The sequence below is a fragment of the Tyto alba genome, unplaced genomic scaffold (genome assembly GCF_018691265.1).
Source record: "Tyto alba isolate M040663 unplaced genomic scaffold, T.alba_DEE_v4.0 Super-Scaffold_1, whole genome shotgun sequence".
NCBI lineage: Eukaryota > Metazoa > Chordata > Aves > Strigiformes > Tytonidae > Tyto > Tyto alba.
Genome location: NW_024881261.1, coordinates 15,782,181 through 15,802,510, shown reverse-complemented (window position 1 = coordinate 15,802,510; position 20,330 = coordinate 15,782,181). Strand labels below are relative to the sequence as shown.

Below are 20,330 nucleotides of genomic sequence, written 5' to 3'. Positions count from 1 at the left end.
TCTAGGGCGAAGCACCCAGCATATTGCTTTGTTAGAACTTAATAGGTAATTTCCGCTGTCAAGAGGCTGCTCTTCCCTTGTCATGCACAAAAATTGGAAGATGTTCTTTGCTGGAGCCCCTGCCTGAGTAGGGAGGGAGTGGAACCAACCAGCTTCTCACCTTCTTGAAGGGAGCTCTCTGTTCCTAGTGGATGTGAGAGCAGCTCAGGGTGTGAAATAACTTAAAAGCATGGCTTTGCTGCAGGATCACATTCTCACAAGGGTCTTTCCAGCACAGCTCCTTGTCACAGTTCCTGGTCTGTGCCTGTTCCTCTGCTGCTGGTCATGCCTGCTTGCTGCCATGCTGCTACATATTCTGCTTGTGTAAGTGGCAGAGTTGATGTCTAAGCGCCACAAGCAATGATCTACTGTAAAAAGATGCCACAGCTGGAACAATCTTCCATCAGCTCAAAGCTGAAGATCCCAAAGACTGAGAGCCCAGGATAGTTATTCTGGGGGGACCTCTGGGTTACTGGTATCACCGAGCTGTTGCTGAAAAGATTGTGCTTTGCATCAGGGGTTGCTAAATACTGGTGCTATATTGCTTGGAGCACTTTGGGCTCTGCATGTAAGGAGACCTTTAGGTAAATGATTAGGCACGCGGTAGAAGACCAGAGAGAGTGAGCTGGCAGAGCTTGGGAGTTGGGGGTGTCTGGTTTTTCTCAGGTCCTGATGTGCTACAGGTCCTTTAATGAAATTGGGAGGGATGAAGATATTAAATGTCTCTGGCAGTCTCCCCAGGGAGAGGCTGTGAAGGAACCAGAGTAACTGTGGGGTGGGAGGAGAGGTTCTTTATTGCACTGGGACTTGGGTGAGGCCCAGGGTAGGAAAGAGAATGTCAGCTGAGCAGGTGAACAAGTATCACTGGTGTAGGAGACTCCCATGACAGGCCTGCCTGCAGTGCTGCTGCTGCCAGTCCTGCCATTTCTTTCTACAGCCCATGTCGGTGTGTCCTGCACCCTTGTAGCTGCTCTTAGGTTCTTCCTGGCTGAAGGCTGGAGCAGAGCTTCAGCCCCCTCTCATCTCAGGTGACAATGGGGAATGGGGAAGCTGCAAGTGGGGCTGGCACTGGCTCTGAGAGCTCCGCCAGTTGATGGTGCCTCTGTCTTGTGGGGGGTGGGATGGGGGAAGTATGCAGGTGGGTCCTGCAGCCACCCAGCTGTGAGGCTCTAACTGGGGGATGCCACCCAGGCTCTGAAGAGTTGTTGTGGTTTGAAAGCAGTCCTCATCAGGGGGGCTATGCTGTGACGAGCTCACTTAAAAGAGGAGGGTTGATCTGAGTAGGAGCCATTCAGGTATGAACCAGGACGGAAGGATGTGCAGAAAACTAAGCACAGGGGGGGCTCATGCAGGGTAGAGACAGTAACTGGTTGGAGGGTGAGTTGCTAAAGCAGCACTGCTGGGGTTGGCCCTGTGCACAGGGTACTGTCTGTGCAGTGAGGTTTGTGGTAGGTAGGCCGTTTGTGTCCTCATGGAAGGGGTGAGCTGCTGCTCCTCCTGAGCTGCCCAGCGGCCCCTGTCACCACTTTCCCCTCCTTGCCATGCAAATGAAGGCAGCTGCATTTCGGTTCCTGCTCTCTGCACAGCCGCCCATGTTCCGCATGTCACGTTGAGCATGGCTGGTGGTAAGGAAGCAGTGGGGTGTCGTCCTCTTCACCCTATTTCATAGGCTGTGCCCATGCATGTCTAAGCATCGATGCTGTTTGCAGAGATACCAGGGTCACCAGAGCATCCTGAGGACCTTGCACAACAGCACAGGAGAGAGTTGCTTCCAAGCACATCCCAGGCAGGTAAGGGGTGTGTGGAAGGGGTTCTTGTTTTCCAGATGTTACTGTCTTCAGCAGTGGTGGTAGACAGGGAGTTCCCAAGGGGAACTACCCAGCTTTTGTGTCTCTTTTGCTCGTGGAGGATGGGGAGAAGGTTGCTGGCTGTGGATGCAGTGCATCTCCTTTGCATGCTGCAGCTTCCCACAACTCACAGAAGGATCATAAATGTCTGTGTAAATCAGCAGACCAGGCAGTAAAGAGATTGAATGCCCCACCATCTCCCCAGGCCTGGAAAGATTCCTCCAAATGGCTCTATTAACAGGACCAATTTTTATTAGAAAAGGCAAAATAAATACCATGAAGCTGGGCCAGAGAGCTGCCCCTCACCTCAGCCTCTTAGCAGCCACTGCCTACTGGGTCTTACAGTCGCCCTCCCCATTGTTAGCTGCCTTTATCTTCTTCAGCTCCTTCTGCAGCTGCTCTTCTGCAGCCAGGATCTCCTTTGGCTTCTGGTACTGTAGGACAGAGAGAAATGCCCTTAGCACTCTGTTCAGCCTCTGCTCTGAGCTGACCAGCTGGGGCCCTCCTGCCAAGGGAGGCCTTTCTGTTATCAGCTGCCTCCGAAGCCCATGTGGAGAGGTGGTACCATCACACTAGGGACATTTGCCAAGATCTGGAGTGTTTTACAGTGCAAGTAAAACTTTCCAGTTGGATGTAGCGTCCCGGCCCCCACCGACTCCTCCGGAATATCCTGGCAAGCTGTGTCATACAGATCCCTGACGTGCTCACTGGTTGTATGCTCACACATGTTATATATAAAGACAACATGCGTTTTCTAGAAGGCAGAGAAGTAAGAGTTGCAGTTCCTCTGTCCTCCTCTCAGAGCTCCCTCACCCAGCTGCAGTTTAGTGGTGGATGCAGGTGCTTTTTGGCAAGGGTTTGGCCTTTAGCAAACAGAAGCTCAGGAGGACTCAAGGTGCTCCTCTTGGCTTATTTCCTTTGCACATAAAGCCCCAGCTCTGCTGCGAGGTTTCCCTCAGAGGGGTTGCTCTCTGAGTAGCTGACTTCTATGTTTAACAAGATGAGCACCTGCTGCTCTAAAGCATCTGTCTGCCTCTCTCTGCAACTTGCAACAAGGAAGTGCCCGTTTTGCTAGTCTCTCACTTCCATCATGTGCACAGAAGTGTGTCCTCTCTGACACAAAGCAGCAGGTGATTTTTTTTCTTTAAGACTGTGAGACCTCTAAGCGCAGCAGGTCCTTGGACTCTTAACACTTATGCTCTAAGGCAAGAGAAACTTTGTCATGAGAGTGGAGGCTTGCTCAGGCCTGGGGGAAGGGGATATGTGGAAAATGGTGTGACAGACACTCTTCCACCTGCAAGTTACCTTGAGCAGCAAGCAGGGCCCCTCCTGCGGCCTGGGCTGTCCTGGCTAGTGTCGGCATGCCCAGTGTAATCTGAAACTCCCAGTGACTGTGTGACAGGGCTCATCAGTGACCCTCAGCAGATCTCTGCTCTGCCTCATTTCCCCATATGTAAGAATTTTAACTTCTTTGTGGACATCAAGAGAAGGGCAAAGTACTGCTCTGCGTGGCTAAAACCTCACCGTGATTATCAGGGTGTTGTTGGCATGGGTGAAGCTCAGGGCAGCTGCATCCAAGGGGAGCTGGTATCGGTCCAGGTCAGGAATTGAGAACTTTTTGTAGTACCTACAAATGAGAGAAGAGACAGAAATGAGGGGGGTGGGGTTCCTACTCCTCTGCTAGCAGTGCTGAGCTATGGAGTGCTGTTCTTCAAGGTGTAGATGCAGACAATAGACCTCTCAGGGTTGGCAGGAGGACCCTGTGCCATGTTGTGTACCTGCTGGTGGCCCCAGACAGACAGGAGCACTGGAAATCTGAGCTGAAAAAGTCCTGAAGGGGTTTGGTGTTTGAGTGCAGGCTTGCCCTCAAGTAGCGCCAGACATACTTAGGGACAGTCTACTCGGCCCTACCGAGATGTATCCCTACTCATTGCCTCTCCTTTCCACTAAGTATCAGCTTCCATTGGCTCTTGCCAAAACAGCCGTCAAAGCCCTTGCGCCCTGTTACTCAACTTTCCTGAGTGATGCACCATTTTGTGTTGCAATCCTTCCTAAACCCATCCTCTTGGCCTCTTGCTGTGCTTCCTAGATAACTTCCTGCTTTGGTGGCACAGTGGTGCTCAGGCACACCCCTGGTCACAGAGCTCCAGGTGTAGCTGCCCATAGTCACCTGAGCCTCTGCTCTGCAGTGCCTCCACACAGCCCCCAGGGTGGCTGTGGTGCTCCTCTGCACTCCCAGCTCCCCTAGTTGTTCTTTCCCTGGTCTCTATCCCAGTCTTCCAATCACCTCATGCGCCCAAGTAGAGGACAGAGAGGTTTTTCCCAGCTCCCTATCCAGCCTGTGTGTCTCCACCGACCAAACCTTGGACTTCGCTCAGTTTGAAGCAGATATGTCTCAGAATGGAGGATTTCTAAGCTGTCTAGGCAGCTAAGAGGTTTCCCAAGACCTTAGGACCAGAACTTTGTAGAGGTATGCCTGTGTTTGCCTGAGACCTTTCTTGCTTGGCACAGCTTGCCCTGTATCTGCTGCTTCTCTCTGGGGCTGCACCAAATACACTAGTTGGTGGTCCAGTGCCCACGTAGAAGCATGGTTGGGTTCTTAATCTCTTCCAGCACTCTCATGGGCAGTCTTCTCCAAGGAATTGACCTGGAGCTGGTACTGAGATGCCCAGAGCAGGAACAGGCAGCGGCTGCTGTCAGGCCATGAGGTGTTCTTCTCCCTTCAGCTGGCTGTGTGTGAGGCTCAGCCTCTCCAGCTACCTCTGCCCAAATTGCAGTTTATTTTCCAAGTCACGGTGAAAACAGCTACAAAGGGCAAATGGCTCTTCTGGTGCAGTGGGAGGAATGTACGCAGCTTGTTACCGCAGGGCTCAAACCGTTCTGTGTTGTCACTGCTGTCGGTATTTGGAAAAGGTGGCAGACATGGATAATAAGGGAGATGTCAAAGGTTAAACAGCAGAGATTAGATGAACACAAAGACATGTTAAGGAAGTGTTAACTTCTTACCGATTAGACAAAAAAAAAAAGCAGAACACAGAAAAAACCCACTGTTTCAAAGGGCCTTGGGAGTCATCAATGAAACAGCAGCATTCTGCTGCCCCAGGACTAAGGAGAAGGGGAGAAGAATGGCTTTGGCTGGCCTCAAACTAAAATCTGTGACAAGATCAAAGGAAACCAGATCTGCCTGGCCACCCCCTCCTCCTCCTAACATTACCGCTGCCTCTCGCTACAATAATTGAATCAGGTTTGGCGTTTGGGGAGGTGGCTTTCTGGGTTTGTTTTTAGAATTTAGTTTAATGGATTTATTTTACAGCAAGGGGTTTTAAGCAAATCCCACTTGAGCAGCCCTTGCTGTGGCCAGAGGGAACGGGAGTAACTGGTGGAAGTGAAGAGCTCCCGTCTGGGCTGGGGAGGTAGCTGGTGGGCAGTTATCCCTGCTGAGGCAGGCAGATTCTCTGCCCTCGCCTCTCACCCCATGGCCAAGGGCAGTACTGCACTCTGAGCTTGGGTCCTGGCCCGAGATCCACAGTGCGTATGTGGTCACCTCTTACTATTTTCCTACTGGAAACCCACTTTTTGACAGCCTGTAGGGAAAATTGCAACTGGTATGCTGAGAATTTAGAGCTACTCAGTAGTGACTTGGCAACGCATCCCGTTGCTTGTGCGCCTGTCTGGCGGTCAGCACAGCTCTCTCGCTCAGAAGCAGCGTGGCTCACTTCCAAGGGCTGGGGAGGCTCCGAGGCTTCCTTTCTCTCCTGTAGTGATGTGCACTCTCTCTGCGGACTCTATGCCTTTGGAGCTATCTTGGAATTAGTTGCTGAGTGGTGCCTTGCCCTGGCTGAGACCCAGGAGAAAGGATACAAGATATCCTGGAGCCTGTACTAAGTGTTCTGGTGCTGGAGTCTGTCCCTGCTCCCTACTGACAGCAAAGTCGTTCTTGTCCCCAGTGAGGCAACTTTCAGCCTTAATTCCAAAAATCCTTAATTTTCATATGCAGGCCACAAGCTGCTACCAGGTCCTTTAATTCTCTCTAACACTAGCCTACAAGTATGTAGGTGTTGACTGCTTGTGAGGACTCTCCTGCTTTCCTGAGAGTGGTACGAAAAAAGCTTGAAGTCGGGGAAGGCATGGGTGAAGCCTCTGGTACATTATAATCTTACAGCACCTACGCAGACAAGGAAGTTCCCACATACACACTACTATTAGTAGGATTGGGAGTAGATAAGCCTGTCTGTGATAGTATGTGGTTGGATTTAAGCTCATGTACTCCCTTCCTGTCCTAGCTCCACCTGTATCCAGGTGTGGCTGATGGGAATCTCATTCATCTTTGCTACATAGGTCTCCCTACTAAAGTGCCGCTCTTCTGTGAATCTCTCTGAGTGCATTTATTTAGGCCAGCATCCCTCTGTATTAGAGCTGTAATTGCTTGCTGTTTTCATGGGGTAGACTCCCCCTTCCTCCTGTCTAGCCACCTTCTGCTTTTGAGCATCCAGGTGTGCTCACGTGCAGAGCTCAAACACTTCCTTGCCACGGCCTCTGATGTGGCAAACCCTTGCCTGCAGACTTGTGGGTTTTGCGATCTGAAAGGCATTCAGCAGCCAGAGGAGCAGTTCTTTGCCAACAGCACCACCTACAGCTAGCTGCAAAGAGTGGCCTAAAGAGGGCAGGAGGCAGATAGGGAAACACTGGGGTTGATTTTACTCATGAATCTGATCCTTCTCCGTTCTGCAGCAATGTTGGGGAGGGAAGGCAAGCAGAGAGCAGCCTGCTCAGCTTTCTATACAGGTGTATTCTCCCCCTCTGTAAATAGCTTTCACTTATCTTCCAATATCCTCCCCTGTTCTCCTAATACTAGTTGCTATCTCTTCCCAATACTACTACTCATCCTGGCTTCTCTCACTGAGGCTGGAAATGCATTGTGGCATAGTGTGTGTCTCACTGAGAGATGCCATCCACTGACACAGTATAAGGTGATGCTTAAAAGCCTCTTCTTTTATTTCCTCCCATCTCAAACTTCTTTTGGCAGAATATTGTGGTGATTCCTTTCCAGATTCAGTCTGCCTTTTTCCTTGCTACCTCCAGATCATGTCTTTGGCATTGTGACTACAGGACAGGTTTATGCAGAGATATGTGTCTGCCTGGGTGCCTACGACTTTGCTGTACCTCTTGAATCCTGCAGCTCCACGCATTCTAATACAATGACTAGATCAAAGTATCATGTCAGAGGGAAAAGATGGGGTGCTCTAGCTTCAAAAGGTCTGAAAGGCTCTCACATTATTTTTCCAAGGGAGAGACATTTCACAGGGAAAGATGGAGCAAACGCCATGCTACTGGAACTGTGAGATAAGTTTGCAAATTCCAGAGCAGAACTTGAGGGGCTCTACTGTAAATGTGTCTGGGGAAGTTGGGAGTGGAAATTGGGACAGCAGGAGACACGCAGCTGTGAGGTGGGGTCCCTCAGCCTTTGCACACTAGGGATAGAAAGCAAGGAGGACAACCCCCCTGTACAATCACTAGCCTGCCCTCTGTGCCAGCCCACCCTGAGGGACTGTCAGCACTGGCAGTGCTGTCCTTACTGACTTCTTGTTGATGGTCCGGATGACACAGCAGCGCTGCTCCTTCTCCACAGAGACGCTGTAGACCTCCTTGGGGTAAGGCAGGTTACGGATCCGCCACTGGAAGCTGCTCAGGGTATCCTTCCTCATGAAGACAGGCTACAGCAAACAAGTACCTTTAGCAAGGCCCCCCAGCTATCTCCTCTCCTCCCTGTCCCCTTCTTCTTGTACTACCTTGAGACGCTCCATGTGGGAGTAGCTTTTTTTTCCACACTGAAGCATTAGGGAGCAATGCACGAAACTGCTTGAGCATCACTTTCCTAGAGCTAGTGCTGCTCTGCTTTTATCCAGGGCACTGCCTGCCCCGCTTGTAGGAGGCTGCAAGTGTTCAGTGAGAGAATCTTGCAGTACAGGGTTACAGGGAAACTGGGCCTCTTCCTCACAGGCAACTGAATACTGAACTCTGCCTACTCTGGGGACCTGCTGGATTCAGTCCTGGCTCTGCTCCAATTTGTTGTGTTGTGTTTCAGGTCTGTAGAAAAGATGGTAAGAGGCTAAAACCTCCGTCCCCTAAGCTAGAGGGATGTGAAGATGAAACAGGCTATGCTAGGTTAAGGAACAGCCTTCTGTGAGCTGCCTGTGTCAGTCTTTCATTGTTGCTGCCTCTGCTTTCCATCCACTGACTTGTCCTGGCACTGGCCTTTCTTTCATCCTACTCTTTCAGAAGCCAGAATAGTAGCTGGTGAACACAACAGTACAGTTTCTCTACTTAAGGAAACTACAGATCTGTTGAAGACCCCAAAAGAACCCAAGCCCTGCCTTCTTTCTAGCCAGCCCTGCACCTTTGGGATGATTTATGGTAGAGTGCTGGGCAGGTTAAGGCTGTCTCTTGGGGCTATGAGTGATCTTCTGTCTACCAACTACTGCTGTAAGCACAAGACTAGGTAGTTTTAGGTGCAGTTGTGCCTGCAGACCCTTACATACATTGGAGCTGCTTTCCTTTATGAGCTCCGATTCCAGTGCTCCCAGGAGCGGTGAGGTTGGCTCTCCCACTTCAACTTGCCATTTGCCAGAGCCCCCAAGGGTGTTCTTCTCTCGCCATTTTCTACCTGTGGAAGGGAGAAGAAGGGTTTTTGTTATTCTGCTCTATAAGAAGAACTCCAGCAAATGCCTGCCAAAGCTGCCCAGCACATTGAGATGATAAGAAGATACGTATCTTAATTCCAGTCATTTCCATTTTGGCGTGAGTGGATCTGTTAACTGGCCTATTCCTGAAGTCAGAAATTCTGTATCGAATGCCTCTCTTTGCTACTTGGTGCTGAAGCCATGGTGGGGTTGCAACAGGTGCCGTGCCGCAGGTGATGTGGTTTTGGGCAAGAGCCATAACCAACACCTTGGTTGTTTGTGGTTGCAAAAGCCACCAAAAAGCATATTTCGCCCCAGCATGTGCTACAGACTCAGGTCCTGGCTACACAAGACGACAGTTCCATTTAGTCCATCCAAGCCTGCTGTGACAGATGAGCTGTTTGGGAGAGGTCCTGGGCTAAAGCAAGGTCTGCCACACCACGGAAGGCAGAGAGAGGGCCCTGGGCCCAAACTGAACCATGCATACGTCCCTACAAAACTCAGCTACGGGCATGCTGATCTCCCAATATGTTTAGGGTCGGTTTGTTCCTCAGCAGCGCAGGCCCACTGCCACGCGTGCCGCTGCCTTGCCCCGACCCACGTCTGCCGGGGCCCAGCCGGGAGCACCACTTACTCACTAACTGACCGGTCTTCACGTCATACTCCTCGGCCATCTCCTTCCCATCCTCAAACAGGTAGTGGACCTTCCGCTTCCCTAGAGGCAAGGCAGGGGGTGAGGGTAAATACGAAGCCGCTTTGACCCTGTCCCGCTGCCTGGGGCCGCGTCCCCGCGTTAATCGCCTTGGGCGGGCCCTGCCGCCAGCGCTCCGTTCCCCCCCCCCGCCCGCTCGCTGCAGGGGGACCCCAAAACACGCTGTCGGGGGGGGAGGGGGGGGAGAAGGAGGGGGGGCCGTCTCGCCTCGCCGCCGTTACCGTCCTGCACCAGCGCCGTCTTGCCAGCAGCTCGCAGCCTCTCCAGCCAGCTCGGCACCGCCATGGCGGCCGGGCCCCGTCACCACAGCAACGCGGACGCTTCCGGCCGCCCCCCGGAAGCGTTTCCCGCGGCCGCGGTCCGTAGGTGAGAGCGGCCCCGGGACCCAGCTCCCCGCCCCGACTCCCCCCCCCCCCCCCCGGGGTTTTGGGGCGGCCCTTCCCCGCCGGGGGTCGCGGGGGTGCTCCGGCTGCTCCCCCGCTGGCGCGGAGGGTCTCGGCCCTCCCGGCGCCCCTCCTCAGGCCGGGGCGCGGAGGGGGTGTGGGGGGTTCCCGTCTTCTACCCCGCTCCTCGGCTCCCCCGGTCTCGGGCTCAGCCGCGAGGTTTTTTGGGGGGGAATTGTTTCCTGCCCCTGAGGTTTTGGGTGACGCTCGGCCTGGGGCGAGCCGGTTTGGTGGCGTTGAAGCCATCGTGGCTTGAGGATGCCGGCAAGGCAAGCTTGGTACCTGGCGTGCGTGATTGGGTTTAGATTAGTTAAAATACTACCTAGAAAAACGCTCTTCCAAGTCCCAAAGAGGACTTGGGCACGTAGAAGCTTGGGGGGTTTTGGTGTGTTTATTTTTCCTTTGTATAATAGAAGGAATTACTGTTTTCAGAGACGGGGGTGGGTTTGGTCAAGATATCCTGAAATCAGAAACGTTTCTGTGAAGCTGACTTTTAGAAACATCAGGGTTTCTTCTCCCCTGAAGCTGAACTCTTCCTTGCCAGAAGCAAAGACTTGAGTCCATCTCTGGGTTGGTCTTGCAGAGAATCGTATTCAGCACTTGGATGAGAAGGTGACAGTAAGGAGAAGACGTGGCCAGGTGGGACCATTTTCAGCTCTTCCAGGCTTAATTTTGCGGGTTTATATGTGAGAAATCTCTAAGCAAGCTACAAAGTGCAGCACAAAGAGGAAACCTTCAAGTTGGCATTGGCTTAATGAGGCAGCTGGGTGGAAGGGGCTGTTGGGATATACGGTGATTCGGGGTTTTGTTTGGGCTACAGAAAAATGAACTTCCTGGTAGCCTGGGCCACTAGTTAAAGCTCCAAAGTTTGCCTTTGCAAGGTTTGTGATAGTAAAGCTACAGTTGTAACTGTATTGGATTTGGCTAGTTAATCTATACTAATTAGCTATTTCCAGCTGCAGCTGGGTTGGAGTTTTTTCTCCTGTGGCTGTATGAAACACTTGGTGTTGATCAGCTGCTTTATCTCTTCTCATTGGTGACTGGATTTCAGCCCTGGCAAGAGAGGCATTCCCTCTCCCTCTTCATCGGAATGTGCTTAAGAAATGTCTGGGAAATAAAGTTGCTTCTGTTGGCTGGGTAGAAGGATCCCCAAAATGTTAAAGTAGTTGAATAGTTTTTATTGTAAGAACACAGGTTTAGTGATTTCTAAGACATTCAAGCAGGATCTTCTTAAGTTGCTTTTTGGTGGTTTCTAACTTTAACCTTTTTGACCTTGTGGGCTGAAGTTCTTGTTTCCAGGTGCCTCCCTCAAGGCAAACGTTTTTGGAAGGCAACAACAAAAAAACCCAAATCCCAAACCAACAAAGTCATTGAACAAAACGAGTGAATCTTAAGTTGTTGTGATTGTGTAACACTGTTCTAAGCAACCTCCCTCTTTCTTACTGGTATTCAGCAGTTGCAGCTAAGCTTCCCACCAGGCCTATGGAGCCACAAGGGATTGTCAAAGCCTTTCCCAAGAGGAAGAAGGTGAGGGGTGACTCAGAGAAAAGCATCCCTCCAAAGATCCCAAAGGAGGAAGGAATAGAGATACCTGAAGGTAAGTCCTGCATGCCCATGACATGGAATGTAATACTCCTAACCCCAGCTTGTTAACTGGAGGTGCCATTCCCCCAAAGGCCCCCAAGTGTGTTTTCTGTAGAGGCCATGGTCAGGTTGCTTTGATGTGTCCAGCTGGTTCCCCCCCAAAGACTGCCTGCCACAGCTGGTGCCATCAAGTCCTATGTGACCTATGTAGCTCAGCTGGTTTGGGACACTGTTGCTCTTGCCACTGAGCTTCTGCTTCTGTGTTTTCCTCAGCAGAGTGGCTGAAGCCAGTCACTGCCTACATGTTGCAAGCCGGTATCGGCCAAGCCAGGGCGGACATCTTCCACAAGCAGATTGTCCAGAATGGGGGTGTTGTACACAACCAGCTCTCCTCGGAGGTGACACATGTCATTGTGGCTGAAGACATGGACTGTGATCGGGCCTTTCGGCTCCTTAAATTAACCAAACTACCTTCAGGATTGCAGCTAGTGAAAGCATCCTGGCTAAGTGCTTGCATTAGAGACAAGAAGCTGCTGAGTACTGCTGGCTACCATGTCTTTATGCCTCGCAGGTATGCAAATGCCACACTGTCATTCCTCTCTACAGCACTTCTAGCTTAAACTGAACAGCACTAAAATTTGGCCTCTGCTCAAAATCTGACTGCAACTCCTTGCAGCTCCTGTGGACATGACTCAAAGTCACTTTTCCCCATACAGACCATGAAATTTAGTGGCTTTAGTTGCCATTCTGTGGGGTAGCAAAACATGGAATAGAGCCTAACAGGAGTCCTGTCACTTGCTACAGATACCTCTTCCTAATCCATCAGTGATGACAGGGAGATTTCTTTTTAAAATGATGAGAATTAAATGCTGTTTCTTACTTATTGCAGACAAAAAGTAGAGAAAGAATTGACAAGTAGGCACAAGAAGAAATAAGGAATGGAGCAGCAGGCAGCCACAGGTTAGGATCAAAATGTTTTGACAAAGTTTTAGAAAGAGGCTAAGAGTGAGGTAGATATGAGTGGAAGTTGCAGGTCAGCGAGGTGGATGGAAAGTGGGGAATTGAGCCAAAACCAGAGTAATTAATCTGTGTTCCGAGAGAGTACAATTCGTATGGGTTGTTTGCTCCATCCAAAAACATGCGGAAGGATTTCTCAGTCAGACTTCTGGGGATGGAGAAGTCCTTCTCCTAAACTAAGGCGTATGATCCATGGCAGGTACCTGGAGGAGGGAGAACTGCCGAAAGAGCAGCAGCGGCAGCAGGTCCTGGGCAGTGAAGAGATCCAGCCCCCAGCAGAGGAGGGAGCAGTGAAACCAAATACTGAAGCACAGGTGCGGGATTCCTCGAAACGAGGCCTGGGCACCCTTGGACAGCAGCAACTGCCTGAGGTGAGGCTTCCCACACAGGCCCTTCTCCTTCTGAACAGATCCTGCATGCTGCTTTTCCTGGCCAAGAGCATCCCTGAAGGGATACAATGCCAGATTTTTTTCACAAAGGGAAGGCTTTTGAATGTTTCAGTGGGTTGGTGCTGGCAGGCTCAGGCAGTGGACATGGTTACTGCTTCTCTTTGTCCCTTTTAGGTGTTAAAAGTAGAAATAGAACCCCTTAAATTCCTGTCCTCATCAGAACATTTCCAGCTGAAGCAGTCCTGGTACTCTGATCAGGCCAAGGCTCACTCTGGTGATCATGTTTCCCCTGCGTCCTTTTGAGGAATATTCCCTGGCTGAGAATATCCCCCTTTCAGGAAACTGTCTCTGGTATTTCATCCTGTGTTCCTCCCTGAGCCATACTGACCCATTCTTCAGTCCTTGGCAAGCACCCTGTGCAGACACATGTGCAATGGATCAAGTTGCCACTTGAATGATTGTGGTGATGTGCTTAAAATATCTGCATTGGGTTATTAGTGGCTTCTGCCGTGAGTCAGCTTCTCCAACCTGCTGTTAGCTTTCTTTCATTTCTCTGTATTTTTGCTCAAGTTTGCTCAGATCTTTTTGGGCATTGGCATCATTCAAATCTATTTGTAGCAAAGCTACCCTGACCTCTTAGAGCAGCAGCTGCCTTGTAATGCTGGCGTATGTTTTCTAACACAGTCTCAAACTTTGTTCCACAAAACCCTGTAGTTACTCCCTAACTGGCAGCCCACTGGGGGCTCCTTTGTTTTAGGCTTTCTCTTGAATATGTGTGTGTGTGTGTATCTCTTCTCCCCAGACTTACTATCCAGTGTGCTGTAGGCAGAGTTGGCTGCTTCCTAACTGCATCACCTTTGCAGTTACCCAGTCTTTGCTGTTTTATGGAACTCTAACTTAGTGGCAATTGTTATTAACAATTCTCACACTTAAGAGGAGAAAGGCTCTTTTGTACTGTGATGGATCCTGTGGTATCCGCCCTGCGCTCTGCTCACATTTACTTTGGGTGGTCAGACAGCTGCTAGAGTCTGAAGCGTTATTGCCTTTTTCTCTTTTTTTTTTTTTTTTTTTTCTCTCTTATATCAAGCAATGATATTTCCTGTTAGTCTGTACACAAAAGCAATATTTGTAGATGCTTCAGTAAAATCCCTTGTCCCAAGCTTTGGCCTATGTGAGTTTGGGGAGGAGAAGAGAACCCAGGGGTTATGCTTTAAAGACAATACCAATGGCTTTTGAGACCCAGCTACAACAGTAAAGCTGAAGCTGAAATCTCATCTTAGAAGCAGCCTCCATTGAAGCACAGAGTCTTTTCTAGTTTGGGTGGGTGTTTTTTTCTCTAGGAGATAATTTGTGTGCCAGTGTTTCATACTGAATGGGGGCTGCTCTGGGGGATCTGCACTTGGATGTAAACTCTTGTGAGGAAACTGTGTTACCAGTCAGACTGGCACCTGGATGCAGTAGTTTTCTGCAAGGTCTTTCCAAGTGGTGCCAGTTATTTACTGTCTGAACCCTGGGGCTGTAACCCCAGGCTGCCTGCCTCCCTCTCAAGTGGCATTTTGCCTCAGCTACTGAGCTTCAGCTGCTATCCTGTGCCCTGTGCTATGCTCCAGACAAACCATGCCCATCCCAGTCTCACCCAGCTCTAGCAAGTCATCTGCTGTAGGATCCTGGAGTATCTTAGAAGCTAATGGGACTACTTGGTTTTGCACGTGTGGTTGCAGAGTCCATCAGCTTTGTTGGCGAAGAGCAGAGTTGGGGTTTTATGTGCTGTTTCACCTATGTGACACTGCTGGCTGAGGGGATGGGAATTGTGTGCCCCAGCTGCAGAGTTCTTTGTGTTGTGGTTTGGTAACATGTTCCTTAAATGTTTTTTATGGGCTTACTAACTAACCTGAACACTCTGATGCTTTGATGCCCTTAGAGGAACTCCCCTTAAGGGAGTTGCGTTTCAAGGCGAATTAAACTGCTTTAGTCTATCAAATCCTCAGTCTGACCCAGTTATAAAACAAGATTACAACAGGGAAACATCCTGCCTCTTCTGCCTAAAATCTTCAGCTCCTTGTGACCTCCTTAGCCGGCAGAACCAGAGATTGTAAGGCTCTGACTTGGGCTGACACTCTGCAGAAACTCATAACAGGACTTGCGTGCCACATGTAATTGCTGGACTGATCCCAAACAGCCCAGTGCCATTCAGAGTTACTTCCACAACACAGAAACTCTTGGATCTTTCCAGGCTCCTGTGTTTATACAGCAGGAGAGAGGGGGACCCCAGTGAGGAAAGCATTCTACAAAGCCTCTGTGCAGCTTCCCACTTCTGTCCCCTTTTGTTAGTTACCTGAAGCCAAGGCTCATTGTTTCTTAAGTCTACACAGAGGCATCCTAATGCTGAGGGTATCAGCAAATGTATACATTGGTTCTTTCTTCTGTCACTGAGGAATGTGGAGTCCTTTGTGTCACTCCTTCCTCCCCCTTTTCTCTTGCAGATAGCCATGGGGAAAATGAGGGGGTTGTAATTTGCTACCCTGTTAAGATTTTGTTCAGTGCCTATCTCCTGTCATCTGTATCGTGGGGTGGAAGATGCAGAGTCTGAATGCGAGAGCTGTGTCTGTACAGCCACCAGACCAGCAAAAGGCTTCCCAGTGGGAGTAGGGAGTCAGGATCTCCCCCCAGCCAGGGATTTCGGCATTGTCATACCATGCTACTGGCAGCAGCTGCTCTACTTAACCAATGTCTTACCTCAGTTAGGTTCCAGGGGCTTGGCTATAGGAGGTGCATGTGTGCTTGGATCACAGGTGGGCAGCAGTCTCCAGTCTCCTGTGCTTTGTGAAACATGCATGTAGCTTCAAGAGGTGCATGTGTAGCTTGAGGCATGAAGAGCTATGTTGTGCATATAACCAAATGCTTCTTCTAGAGGTGGCAGTCTGAGCACTGCATGCCCTGGAGTTTGGTTAGTGTTCTGAATTTCTGCTCTCAGGAGCAGCCCGTGCCAAAGGGACATATGTGAGGCATGCACTTATTCTCACATGGCTGCTTTTCTACCTCTCCCTAAAGAAAGACTCTGATGATGAAGACAGTGAAGGAGATGCTAGTGTTACCCAGGGAGATCTAGAAGCATTGATTTCTGGCCGCTACCCTGTGAAATCATCCGAGGAGACCAGTGACAGCTCTTCCACAGTGGCCCAGCCTGCCAGCAAGTGGGTTTGTGCCCAGTCATCCAACAGCAAGAAGGAGAATCACAACCAATGCATCACAGAGAAGCTGGAAGTGCTGGCAAAGGCATACTCTGTCCAGGGGGACAAGTGGAGAGCTCTGGGCTACTCCAAAGCCATCAATGCACTCAAGAGCTACCACAAACCAGTCACCTCCTTCCAGGTAAAACACCTTCCCAGGGTGGTGGAGCAGGGAGGTAGACACAGCATTCTAGCTCTGTTATGAGCCAGATGCCTTCCTCTTTCTGTACATGGAGTAGTTTATTCTCAGGCCTTGGGAATTCCTTCCTGTGTGGTGACTTTGATGGAAGTTGTGTAGCAAGTGCAAGTTGGGATTCACTCACCACCTGCAGTGTTTTCAGAACAGCAGAAAAGTGGAGTCCAAGCCCTTTAGGGCAGAGTCTGAGCACTCTTGAGATAAATGCCTTCCCCAGGCACAATTCCGGAATGTTTTCACCTTCCTCTTAAGCATCAGCAACTGGTCACCATTCAAGATAATATATAAAACTAATTTGACTGAGACAGTCCAGCCATTCAGTGTGTTAGGGTTTCAGTCCTGTTCTGCATGCCTGGCCTTTTCTACTTGCCATTGAATCCGTGTAGCCTACATAAGCGTGGGCTGGAGAGGAGACCATCAGGTAGAACTAGTCCTGCCACTTAACAATCACTGATCAAATGGCTAACCAGGCTCTGAGTGGGTAACAACTCCCAAGCTTGTCAGTGATGTTCACTTTTCTGGTGGTGGCTCTGGTTTCTTGCTAGGAAGCCTGTAAAATCCCTGGGATTGGGAAGCGGATGGCAGAGAAGATCCTGGAGATCTTGGAGAGTGGGCACCTGCGCAAGCTGGATCACATCAGTGAGAGTGTGCCTGTGCTGGAGTTGTTTTCTAACATCTGGGGAGCAGGGGTCAAGACAGCTCAGCTGTGGTACCAGCAGGTAAGTTTAGTGCCTTACACTAGAGGCTCTCAGACTGCTGCTGAGCGTAGGAGAATTATTTCACAAATAGTTTCTAATTGTCAGTATCTACGGATGGGATTTGAATCTGGTTTTATAGGAGGAGCTACAAGAGTGGGTGCTGTTGTGGGTGTGTTTGGGAAGAATGAAGTGTCGAGGGCTGAGACTTGAGTGTAGATGGGGGTAGAGGACAAAGATGTATGATAGGAGGAGTGGGAGACACGCTTCCTCTTCTGTTAACATCACTGCTTGGAGCTCATCTCACATTGCTCATGACAACTACAGTGCTAAGAGCCAGGCTTGAACCATCTTGGCCATAAAAGCTCCTGATCCAGTTGCTGGCCTGTTGGCCTGGCTGGCTCCTGTAGCTGTCAGAGCAGCCGTCCACCTTGTCTGGAAGTTATAAAAATGAGGTTGAAGTAAGTGTGCCAACTAGAGCAACCCAGCCCACTGCGTGCGTTCCTTCTTTAAAAACAGTTTGTCTCCTGAGCTAATGAAGCCGGGTTTCCTGTAGTGTTTGGTTTGTGACTGGATTCTTTGCTGTCTTAAAAATGTGGTTGCGTTCATGCTGTAGGCTTTCCCTCATTGGGATATTCTGGGTGTTGTTCCTTTACCTGCATTAATTGTTTTCCTTCAAGCTGTAGGAATACAGTGCCTTAAGAGCAGTAGCCTTCTGTTAGGTTTAGTTAAGATTCAGAGTCATTGTGGGGTGGAGATTAGAGGTGCGTGTGGGTACCGGGATTGCCTAAATCCCTTCTTTTAGGAACCAGGCCCTAAGTGATCTCTACGTGTGACCTCCGAAGCTGTGACTGGCATGGATTTGAGACAGGTTAAATACCATCTCCCCAGCTCTTGATTGAATGTATTTGAAGAGGAAAGTCTCTGTAGATGTTTGAATATCATCATATGGTCTGCACTAGGGTTTCCGGACGCTGGATGATATTCGCACCAAGGCGACTCTCACCAGCCAGCAAGCTGTGGGGCTGAAGCACTACACGGATTTCCTGGAGCGCATGCCTCGGGAGGAAGCTGCAGAAATAGAAGAGACTGTGAGTAGCTCAGCCCTGGGCTCTCGGAGTGGAGTACCTGCTGGGACCTGACAGGAGGGTTCATGCAGTGGAAAAGCCCCTCGCTGTTAAAGCTGAGCTCTTCAGCCTCTCCTCTGAGCAGAGTCAGTGCCTGGGGGACCCTTTTTGGGCATGGGCACACAAGGCACCTACTTTGCCCTATTCAGTTTGAGCGCCTGGTGAGGAGGAGGAGGAAGATACTTCATGGGTGTCAGTTCTACATGCTGCTTTGAAAAAGGCTGCGTGTGGCCTGATGGGATGAGCAGGTTCCCAATTCCTCTTTCCTGCCTTTCATCTTCTCTGAGATGTCTGCTTTCAGCCAAGGCCCCTGAGCTGCTGCCTCCCTGGTGCGGCTTCTCCAGAGGGAAGCTGTGAGCACCCTGTGGTCTGGTTGTCAGTTGGGGGGACAGAATGTCCATATCCTTCCTGGGAGCGAAGGAGATCCAGACTGTAGATAGGTGCTGCTTGCCCTGGTATGCCAGGGCACTCCAGGATTATGGGGTGCTAAGGCAGTGTACCCCACTGTTGAGCAGAGAGCTTGGGGGACACACCATCATTGCTACCCCTGTGCTCTCTGATCACCATGGAAGCAGCAGCCAGCGTGACCCTGTCACTCGGCCACAGGGCCTGGCCACAAAGAATACACTCCTGCCAGGCTCCTGCTGGGGTGTCAGTCCCGTGTGCTGGATTAGCCATTTTGGTGGTGAGTGGTCCCTTTCCCAGGCAGGCTGGGTGGAGGAGCTGGCTCTTGGGGGTGGGTCTATTGTTATCTTGATGGGATTACTGTGCTGCCCTCCATACACAGGCACACACCTCTGATCCAGGCCCAGGAGAGAGAATGAGGGATTAGTCACTGTCTGTGCTGCCTGTCACAGTGAGATCTGAGGAGCTTTTAGGCTCTCGGGTGGGGCTGGGAGTTTTCTAGAAATCTTCATTTAAAGCCAGAAGGGGGGCAAGGTTACCAGAGGAGGGCTTGCTCCGCATGAGAAAGGCTTGTGGCTTCTTGGAACACCTCTGGGGCAAAGGTTAATGGGTTTATCTCTTGCTAATGAAGGATGATCCCCAAGAGTGACAAGGGGCTGTGGGCATGGACACTGCCTTCCTGAACCCCAGCCTCTGTGATGGCCTCGTCACTGGGAATTGCTGAGCCCCGAATTATTTGCTGCCAGCGGGGTGATTGGCACAATCAGAACAAGAATACTTTACTCCTGTCCAAGGACTTGGGAGCCTTTCTTAAGCATGTAATGAATGAAGCTGTCAGAATTAGCACTGTCTGCACAAAACAGGAGCTGGGGTCCAACCTGGAGGTGGCTGCATTAGGGGAAGTTCTGATTATATGCGTCTAATTGCTGGCAGCAGCATGTTGGCATCCGTTGGGTCTAAAATGCTGGGACGTTTGTGTTTTTCCAGGTCAGGAAGCCCAGCTCTCCTGCAAAGGCAGAGCTGACAGGAGTGGGCTCCAAGGGGCACTTGCAGTTTTTCTTCTGTCTTGGGTCCTGCTGGGGAGATTCCCCATGAGCCCATCTCTGCTTCTGAAACAGGACCTGTGACCATCTCGTGTTGAACTGATTTTTCTTTGTGGGCAGAGCTGGTGAGCTTTGCCCTCCTGGCCCACAGGAGAGCTGAAAATCCTCTTCTCTCCTGCTGTCTTGGAAACAGGATGCTCTGACAGGTTGTGCCGTACTTTGACTCCTCAGCATTGCTGCATCTTCCTGCTTGTCCCAACCCAGCTCCAGGCCAGTGCCCCAAAGAGCTGATGACTGATGGCAGCGCTATGACAGATCATTGTGTTGTATGGCAGTGTGCTGGCATCTGCAGGACCGGGTGGAGGCCACCCTGACTGATGTGGCTCTGATGTGCCCTAGAGATGCAGGGCGTGCCGCAAGGCAGGCACGAGATCCTTTGCTGCCTTGATGGAAAGGGCATGAAGAGACTAGTCTCTCACTCCTCATCCCTCTTTCTTTTCTTGGAGGTCAGACAAGCTGCCCTGGCCCTGAAGCCTGGGCTCCTGTGTGTGGCATGTGGCTCCTACCGTCGGGGGAAGCCCACCTGTGGAGACGTGGATGTGCTGGTCACTCACCCAGACGGGCGGTCTCACCATGGGGTGTTCAGCAAGCTGCTCGACAGCCTCCACAGGAGCGGTAAGAGGGCTGTGGGCTGGCACACGGTGCTCGAAGCTATTCTTAGCACGGCCAAGCTGAGGGGGCAATGAGGTGAATGGCATTCCTTGAAGAGCAGGTGATTGTTTCTCCCAAGGACAGGACATCTTGTAAGTCAGTAAGAGTACTGCCCCTGGTCCTGGCCCTGCTCCAGTGACATCTCTGCTGCTAGTGTTAAGGAATGCTGCAGCTCAGCATGGCTTCTGCTGTCTGCATGAGGCTGGGTTGTC

At 50.7% G+C, this 20,330-nt stretch overlaps 2 protein-coding genes across 8 annotated transcripts in view; one reads left to right on the top strand and one right to left on the bottom strand.

The window, feature by feature from the left end:
• Positions 1–826: 826 nt before the first annotated feature.
• POLL (DNA polymerase lambda) overlaps positions 827–20,330 on the top strand; it is a 31,726-nt gene continuing 12,222 nt past the window's right edge. For 2 of the 7 annotated variants that reach the window (XM_032995097.2, XM_032995122.2), the window contains exons 1-8: positions 827–1,829; positions 11,175–11,318; positions 11,579–11,876; positions 12,522–12,693; positions 15,763–16,083; positions 16,683–16,856; positions 17,795–17,923; positions 19,914–20,082. In XM_032995097.2, coding sequence (XP_032850988.2) covers positions 1,736–1,829; positions 11,175–11,318; positions 11,579–11,876; positions 12,522–12,693; positions 15,763–16,083; positions 16,683–16,856; positions 17,795–17,923; positions 19,914–20,082 — 1,501 coding nt within the window. In that variant the 5' untranslated portion in view covers positions 827–1,735. Of the gene's footprint in view, positions 1,830–10,246; positions 10,361–11,174; positions 11,319–11,578; positions 11,877–12,521; positions 12,694–15,762; positions 16,084–16,682; positions 16,857–17,794; positions 17,924–19,913; positions 20,083–20,330 lie in introns of all 7 variants that reach the window. The other 5 variants (XM_032995114.2, XM_032995106.2, XM_032995130.2 and 2 more) reach the window with 5 other exon arrangements.
• DPCD (deleted in primary ciliary dyskinesia homolog (mouse)) lies at positions 2,117–9,627 on the bottom strand. The gene is made up of 6 exons (XM_032995181.2): positions 9,500–9,627; positions 9,201–9,281; positions 8,426–8,550; positions 7,467–7,600; positions 3,411–3,513; positions 2,117–2,320 (listed from the first exon to the last, which is right to left on the bottom strand). Exons 1-6 carry the CDS (start codon positions 9,561–9,563, stop codon positions 2,216–2,218), a joined length of 612 nt encoding a protein of 203 aa, XP_032851072.2. The 5' UTR covers positions 9,564–9,627; the 3' UTR covers positions 2,117–2,215.